At 42.7% G+C, this 9,353-nt stretch overlaps 1 protein-coding gene across 1 annotated transcript in view; it reads right to left on the reverse strand.

The window, feature by feature from the left end:
- PLCH1 (phospholipase C eta 1) overlaps window positions 1–9,353 on the reverse strand; it is a 110,578-nt gene that overhangs the window by 31,102 nt on the left and 70,123 nt on the right. The window contains 2 exon segments of the mRNA XM_007457643.1: window positions 1,540–1,611; window positions 7,523–7,684. Coding sequence (XP_007457705.1) covers window positions 1,540–1,611; window positions 7,523–7,684 — 234 coding nt within the window.

Genomic DNA, 9,353 nt, shown 5'->3' on the forward strand with positions numbered 1-9,353 from the left:
GTACATGGGCCTCACTGTTGTGGCCTCTCCTGCTGCGGAGCACAGGCTCCGGACGCGCAGGCTCAGCAGCCATGGCTCACAGGCCCAGCTGCTCCGCGGCATGTGGGATCTTCCCCGACCAGAGCACGAACCCGTGTCCCCTGCATTGGCAGGCCGACTCTCAACAACTGCGCCACCAGGGAAGCCCAGAGTGATCATCTTTTAATGGCTGCATAATTGTCCATTGTGTGAATGAATCATGATTTACTTAAGCAGTCTTTATGGGAGAACATTTTGGTTGTTTTCAGTTTATTATGGCTATTTTGTCCAACCTTTCAATAAATTATCCTATTGATGGGGCAGGAAATTCCAGATACAACATTAATTAAAGTACAAGAAATGGCCTTGGAGAAACCTCATGCATAAAGTTCATCACCCAATAATTGACTTCTTGTTTAACATGTTTTACCTTTTTATTGAAGGTAAAGCATACACTTAGAAAAGCACAGGAATCGTAAGTGTACAGCATGATGGCTTTCCACAAAGTGAAACCACCCAAATGAGGAAATGGAATATTATCTGCCCCAAAGCCTTCAGATTCTCCCGTTTGGTCATCACCTTCTCCCCAAAGGTAACTACTATCCTGACTTTTATCCCATAGATTTTTTTTTTTTGCCTGTTTTTGAGCTTCATATAAATGGATTCAAACTGTATGTACTCTCTTGGGTCTGGCTTCTTTTGCTCAATGTCATGTTTACAAAGATCACACTATTGCATGTAGTTGTAATTTTGTCATTCTCATTGCTGATAAATATTCCCTTATGTGAATACGCCACAATTTTTATTCTTTCTAATGCTGATGGACGTTTGAACTGTCTCCTGTTTGTAGTATTGCAACTAATGCCCCTGTAAATATCGTTGTTTGTCTCATGACACACACCTAACAATGGAACTGATAAGACATGGTTCATAGAGTGGCTTTAGTTGGTACTTTAGTTGTGAAACAGTGTGTGGAAGTAGCTGCACAAAGGCAGGTTCCCATTAGCAGTTGATGAGAGTTCAAGTCGCCCAGCATCCTCACTAACACATGCTGTTGTCAGTCTCTTTATGTTTGCTGTTGTGGTGGGTATACACGGAATCTCATCATCATTTAAGTTTGCATTTCCCAGAGGACTGATAAGGGGGAGAACCTTTTCCATATTAGCCACTTGGATATCTTCTGTTGTGAAGTTCATTTAAGCCTTTTGCTTTTTTTTTTAAAAATTAGTGTGCCTTCTTTATTGATTTATAGGAATTCTTTGTATATTCAGGAAAGAAATACTCTGTGGACTTGTACAGAATATTGAAAATATTCTTTCCCAGTATGCTATTTGCTCTTTGATACTTCTGATGAACAGGAGTTCTTAAATTATCAAATAGTTTAATTATCAACTTTTTCCTTTTCTGGGGTCCTATTTGAGAAATCTGCAGTTATTCCAAGGTCATGATGATAGTCTCCTGTCACCTTCTAGACTCTTTAAATTACCTGAATTATGCACACTTATCTTCCTTAATTCGTACCTTATGTTTTCCGAAGTTGGTCATGAGGGATCGTCCATGTGTTTTCTTTCCACTTTCCTTCACATCTGGATGCTGAGTAAATAAAGCATAATATGACTATTTTTCTTCTTTGCTTTTGTTTTCTCCTTAGTTCTGGTGGAAGGGCATGGAGTCCCTCTCTCCTTCCATCTCTAGGTGGGCAGCCGGCAGGTCCTGCTCATTTCCTCCTGCTCTACCCTCCACTTCCCTGAAGGCGGCTGTGTCTGCCTTGAGAGAGGGGGGATGCTGCACAGAGAGACCTGGGCACCACCAGGAGATGGCAGCTGCCAACAGCTCCCCAAAGCTGGGGTCAAGGACCTCTCAATAATGCCCAGGTGTGCAGGCCTCTCTAGTGCCTGTTCACAAGGCTCTCTACAGCACAGGATGTATTCTTTTCAATGCCCTGAGGGGGAATAAATCATCTTCAGTTAAAAGTAGATTTAATTTTGAAAAATGGCCACAAGTCATTAACAGCCAATTCAGTTGACTAAAAAAAACTAATCAGACTGATCACTTAATTACTATTTAGAATTTGGAAACATTAAAAACAAATAAAATCCAAGTATATCTATGAGGCAATAAGATTGTTTTTCTTTAAGTAAACTGTAGCAGAGCTTATCTGTTCATTAAAATCATTCCCTCTGTGGTGAGCACAGGAAAGATGTATTGTAGATTCTGAATTCCTCCTCATGTGAATTAATTTTTCAGGCTAGAGATCTCTTTACTCTAGGGGACAGAAAAAAAAAAAAGACCACTCTGCTAAAAGGGTTTAGACTCTTTTTCCAATTGTCATCCCTAAAAATATGTATTAGGTGATTCACTGCTAATTACATGATGTAAGAGGAGACCAATAGGCCCCGCCCTCCCAGGACTTTCAGCCAGACAGAGATAATCTCATAAATGGAATAAATGTAGGTGAGCAAAACCACCTGAAATCCAAAGGTCAGGAAGAGCATATATATACATATATCCATAGAAACTAATCAAAGATGCAATGTGTGATGGGGAGGGGGAACAGTGAGAACTGGGTTGGGGAAAAGGCAGTTCAGAAAATACTGGAGGAGGGTGGGTGGCAGGTTTACAGGGTAATTTTAGTTGACTGGTTTATATACATTGACTGCCTTTGAAGATCAATTAAAGCTGATCATTAACTATTCAAAAACCCTAGAATTAAGAAAGTAGTAAGATATGGTAATAGAAGTAACACTGCTCTTCAAGTTAGGAGACCCAGTTCTGCCACCATGTAGCCTCAGGTCCCCCATCTCTCTCTCTTTTTTTTTAAGGTGATTTAAAAGATCATTTTTAACCTATTACAAAAGTTTTACAGAACTAGGCTTATTCAATCTGAAGAACAGAGAAGTGAAACGGTGTTTTAAGGTGAATGAGAGTCTCTCTGACGGATTTAAGTCTAAGCAGGAAATTATATACATCAATACATTGATGGGAAACAGAAGCTGAACACATAAGAAATACCCTGGGACTCAGAATCAGATGGAAAGAGAGGGATTAATAGGTGAAGCAAAACATAGGAGATTCCAGCATACACTCTGTGCTAAAGACTTGCTCCTCTGGGGTAAACACCCACCTCTTGACCTCAGTCCTCTTACCTGTGACATGGGGGAGGAACGGACCAATTAACCTCTGAGTTCCTCTCCAGTTGTAGTAGCTCATCTATTAGTAGGGAGACCATGTCATCTATTGTCCGAAACAGGACTCTTAGGAGTGAAATGGGGACTTCCCTGGTGGCTCACTGGTTAAGAATCCACCTGCCAATGCAGGGGACATGGGTTCGAGCCCTGGTCCGGGAAGATCCCACATGCCCTGGAGCAACTAAGCCCATGCACCACAACTACTGAGCCTGTGCTCTAGAGCCCGTGAGCCACAACTACTGAGCCCGCGTGCCACAACTACTGAAGCCCGAGCACCTACAACCCACACTCCACAACAAGAGAAGTCACCACAATGAGAAGCCTGCGCACCGCAACCAAGAGTAGCCCCTGCTCACCACAACTAGAGAAAGACCGCTAGCAGCAACGAAGACCCAACGCAGCCAAAAATAAATAGATAAAATAAATAAATTTATTTTAAAAAAAAGAGTGAAATCAGGCACCTTTAATAATTACGCTGGGACAATAGGTATAAAGCGAGGTTGCCCCAGGCAAGTTGAGGTATAAGGTCATCCATTTTAATAGGCACCTGCTATGCCCCAAGGATTATGCTAAGTGTATTACATATATTCTCACTTAATATATACAACCATCCCTGGAGATAAGTATAATTAAAATCCTAGTTTTGCAGATAAGAAAAACAGAAGTATAGTGAAGTTAGATAATAGGCCCAAAGTTACAAAGCTAGTTGGTGATAAAACAGGGATTCTGTGTAGTTCTGTCTCCTCTCTGGCTTTCTCTCCCTCCCCCACTCTACACTCCTTCTTTATGTACCAGAGGAATGCACACAGATATCTCTCCCCAACTTGACCTCTCCTTGAGCATCAGCATTGCATCTTTCATTGAATCCATGGATCAAACACTGTGCTAGGAACTCAACATGAATACAAGGGAGACAGCAAGCAAGAGAGATGTAGACTTTGTCCTCCCCGGGCTTGCACTCTTATGATGGAGATAAATGATCATAACACACTATAATAAGACTATGATGGGGAAAGTTCAGGGTACTGCCTGAGGGCACGGGAAGGCCATCTACCTAGACTTGAGTATCGAGGAGGACTTCTAAGGGGACATGTTACAAAAGCTGAAGCCAGAAGACAGGTAGACATTATCTACGTGAAGTGAGGAAGAGGAAGTGTGCAAGGAGAAAGCAAACACAAAGGCCAAGTGCCAGGAACATGGCACTTTCCGGGAAACAAAGAAAGCCAGGGGTTGTGTTGTGTATTTGTACTGTACACACGCACATTAATGGACAAATCAGAGCTGGGGTCAGATGATGGAGAAAGGATCTTTTGGGCTATAGCTTTCAATTTGAGCTTTATCCTCCAAACTGTGAAGAGCATTTGAATGGTTTAAAATAGGAGAATGATGTGATCAGATGCATGTTTCTGAAATATCGCTATGGTAGTGGTATAAATGAGAGACTGGAGGGAGCGGGACAGCAGGAGAGGTGCAAAAGTTCAGGTAAGGAATAATTAAGACTACCCAGATGGCTGTAGCTGGGATGTAAACAAAGAAGTAAATTCAGAACTCTAAAGAAGGCAGGCATTCTTCTACTAAGTTCTTCCAGCATGAAGGATGAGAATTTCATTTTTATTTTACTTTGGAGATCTCCAGGAAAAAGCTGGCACCAGTAGCACACAGTACTGCACTGCTGTGTGACGATCCAGGAGGGAAGGGAGCTGAAGTGATGAGCTGTCCTGAACCCCACAGCACATTCTCAGCCTTGGCTCTACATGTGCATATGTATCTGACACAGATGGACTTGTCTCTACAGTAACTTGTCTTTGCTTGCCACTGAACCAAAACCATACTTTAAAAACTAACACAACAGCAGGGTTAAAAACCTTAACACTTCATAGTCCAGTTTCTTAAAGTTGCAGGCTCCATTTACTTTCTGCAAGTCTGATACATTCTTGCAGTCACCCAGGTTTAAGGGAGAGTAAAAAATAAGAAAAAGGAGGAGGAGTTTTGTCCTACTACATCTCTGAAATTTGAAGTCCCTTACCATCTTACCCGATGGGGAAATTACCATTAGGATCTCTTCCATAAAAAGAAAGATGGGCTTGATTTGTTTCTTCAAAAATCCCCAAGACCTGCTGTTGTCTTTCCAGTTGGAATGATCTAGGATGGAGCAAGCAAAGACTTCTCCAAAAGCATAAGGGGAAGTGACTGGCCCAGATTAGCCAAAGAGAGCTCACCAGGGACAAGAAGCAGAAATCAAGCCGGGTTAACCGAATGTGATTTTACAGACATTTGTGTGGTTTAAACTAAGAGGTTGGAGGGTCAGGGAGGAAAGGGAGAGGCTAACTGGTATTTATAGAAATGTTCAAGAAAATTCAAAATTGTATGATAAACTGTAAGGGCAGTAATCCTGTAACTGACATTTTGGTTGTCTCCCAACATTCCATTCTGCCCCTCCAGCATGCAGGGGCAGAATGCATTTTCAGAGGGGCAGACCTTGGTGCCAGTCCCAGGGGTAAGTTCTCAGTGGCATCAGCAAGCCAATGGTATCCTACGCCCTTGCCAAATTACTGTTCCAAGAAGGACACATATGCAAGGCCACCACGGGGATCAACTCAGGGGTGGGCACATGAGCTAAGATGCCCAACCAGAGCTGAGCACAAGCTCTGGTTTGTTGGATGAGGCACATACACTGTCTCACTCTCTCTGTACTTGGACCACGAAACACATAGCTCAGGGGCCTGTTGGCAGTCACCCTGCAACCACCAGGAGAGCGGAACCTACATGGGATGATGCTAATCACGTGGTAGGTAGAACAGAAAGACAGGTCTTTGATGACCCTGCTGAGCCTCTGAATTAAGCCCACCTTGAAGGCCACTCTGCAAATGAACTTGCCACTTACCTAACCCAACGCCTTTCTTCATTATTTAAGCCATTTTGAATTAGGTTTTCTATGTTTGGAAACTAAACAGACCTGAGAAACAGCCAGGTGTTTGAATGGCTGGACTTCTGTAGAGTCTAGAAAGTAACCACCAAAGCTGAGTGGTTGCTCAGATCCAAAAGTGATGATCTTCCCTCTGCCTGGGGAGCTCTGAGCCCTGGAGGATATGTGGCAGTAGCAGGGGAAGCTGCTATCAGCTAAGCCAGGGACCACATGGATCTCCTCTGGTCCAGAATAAATGCCCTCAATGTTCTGCCATGATAACATCAGCAAACCCACTATCCCTCTTCCTTGCCCATTTATGATATTTTTATTAGAAAGCAGAATAAAAACCTCAGCCAGAGCCCAAACCATTCATTCACTCAGCAACTATATATGAAGGTCATACTAAGGCCCAGGCACTATACAAGTCAGGAAAACAATGGTTATCAAGACTGACATGGTTCCTGTCTTCACAGAATCTACAGTCTAGTTGAGAAGACAGATATTGAACAAATAAATGCAAATGCGTAGGGAAAAAAAAAAACAACTTCTTGAAAAAAGAAGATATAACAGGCTACCATCAACAATATAAAAGGGATAGCTAGCCTAACCTAGGGGTCAAGGCAGGACTCATTTAGAATACCACATGGATGCTGGAATTTAAAAGCCTAAGTAGGGGTTAGCTAGAGTAGATGTGGAAATGGAGTGTTCCAGGCAGAGGAAATGGAATGTGAGGAAGACCATGGCATTTAGATGGTTGTGGCTGGTGTGACGTCGTGGGTGGTGGTATGACAGGGAAAATGGGGAGATCTGAGACAGGAGAGGTAGGCAAGGATGGAATTATGCAGTTCCTTGAAAGCCCAGTTAGTTTGTAATTTATCCCAAGCGTAACAGGAAGCCACTGAAAAATTTTGAACAGTGGAGTGACACGATCAGATTTGCATTTTTATAACATCATGCTCATTTCAGAGTGAAGGTTAGATTTAAAGAGGGCAAGAGAAGTCTAAGTGAGAGTTAACATTGGCCTGAATTAGGACACAGCCATGGAGAAGAAGTGGACAGACAAACACATATATAGAAGGTGTGATCAACAGGGCATGGAGGCTGCCTGAATGAGTCCCCACGCTCACCTGAGCACAAGTGGGGAAGATGAATGCAGGGGCACTGGGCTTTGTCCTGAGGGTGCCAGTGAAGGAGCATATGAATCATTTCTACACCCACCCATGCACTTCAATCTATTATTCACTATTTCTGTCCATTTTTCAGGAGGGGATTCTCATTTTTCCAGCAATATAAGGATAGAAATGGAAGAAACTGGAGAAGCCTTCCACAAATGACAAATGATCAGAAACAAAGCATGAGGTGCTTTATTTTTCCTGTTGAAGGACAAGTACAAGAGGGAAATGTATACCTGCTTCAGGTGTGCATTTAAGCCTTCATGCGTGGCCTTCAGTAGTGCCCTCACTGTGAAACTATCAGGATCTTCCTTGTCTCGAATTTGAGATTCTTTTAACAGCGACTCCAGTTTTTTCCTTATGAAAGATTCCACCTGATGCTCAGTGGTCCCGTTATTCTGCGAAGAATTAAACAGTGGAAATAATTTCCCTTAAGGAACACAGAATCACTTAGAACACAGCCTTCACTCAAGCTGACATTGCTGCTATAATTTCTCTCTCAATTACCTGTAAGAAGTTAAGCTTATTGTACCATTTTTTGTCCTTCTCCCACCAGCCCTCCACCAATCTCATAAAATAATGATGACTATGACTGCATTCAACCTTTAACAACCCTATAGTCTTATTATCATTCCCATTTCAGAGACACAGAATCTGATGTTTAGAGAAATAAGTTGATCAAGGTTACAAAGCTAGCAAAGAACTGAGGCAGGATCCCAACTCAGGGCTCCTACGTCCTTCTCCCCACACTACTTTACACTTTCACTAGAGGGAAGGCCAAGGAAAGTTTTGGGAGAATAAGTTTTCTGTACCTACATAGGGAAATTTGAACAAGACTATACTATTTAAAACAAATCACTTCCTTCACTGAAGGGAAAAAAGTGCTATGGAAATCTTTGGAAAGGAGGATTATTCTGAGATAAAATGTCTTTCCTATCTCTGCCCCACTATGTAATTGGAGGGAATTCATTACTGACTTGGGCCGTGACTCAGCACTGTAATTACCTTAAGATCACAACTAATTTCAAGTGTTTTGGATAACAAAGCTCTGCCTGTGTCCGGGAGATAATTTACACAATGTTTAAGTGATCAAGGGACCCAGATTTCCTAGAAGTCTGCTTAGTGCAGGTTTTGGCACCCTTGTTCTACCTGAAACCAATGGCCCAGGCTCTGTTCACTGCTTCTCCCCTTCTCAACTCCCTCCCCCTCCCCCCATGTCCAACAACCTTCCGTAAACTCTTCAGTCACTTGCCAAAGGCCAACCCACCCAAAGGCAATGAAGGGGCACTCCTCCACCAGAACAATGCCCCTAGTCCTCACCAAAAGTTTAAGATCCATTTTTCCACTTGCAAATTTGTTACTAAGAGGTCATTATATTTAAACAAGAGAGTGGGCAGTTTTTCAGTAATGCATTCATTTTCACAAAATCTTATAAGAGCAAAGCAATATAAATACAAAGGGAAACTGGAAAAAAAATCTACGTCAGAACAGGTTATTGAATTTCCCTGTATTAATATCACATGCATGAATATCTTTAATATACCCAGTGAATGAGGCATTCCACTTCACTGGAGGTCCTCAGGTCCTGCAGGAGATGCAGAGGTGGAAAAGAGCTGGCCTTTGACATCAGGAGCAAATATCCCATTAGGCTAACAAAGGCATGTCCCCAAATATCCTACCCAGGTCCGCACAGCTGCCTGCAAAAGCACAAATGACCAGCACAACAGTGGTTCTGAGAAGGAACACGGTATTCCTGCCTGAGTGACCAGGAAGACCTCAAAGAAGAGGGGGGACTCTGTATGGTAACTAAAACTTCAACAGTGACGAAGAGATGCCATCCATCACTCTAGCAAAGGTTTTTACATTAGCAAAGTGTGTTTTATAAACATAGGAACAGATTCGTTTTCCTGGAGCAGAAGTTCATGAAGGGGGATAGTGGCAGAAAAAGTTGGAAAAGTACTTTGGGAACGGGTTGTGGAGGTGCCTGAAAGCAAGAAGTCAAGAGGTGTGGGGCTTCCCTGGTGGCGCAGTGCTTGAGAGTCCGCCTGCCGATGCAGGAGACGCGGG

This window comes from Lipotes vexillifer, unplaced genomic scaffold (assembly GCF_000442215.2).
Source record: "Lipotes vexillifer unplaced genomic scaffold, Lipotes_vexillifer_v1.1 scaffold897, whole genome shotgun sequence".
Classification (NCBI taxonomy): Eukaryota; Metazoa; Chordata; class Mammalia; order Artiodactyla; family Lipotidae; genus Lipotes; species Lipotes vexillifer.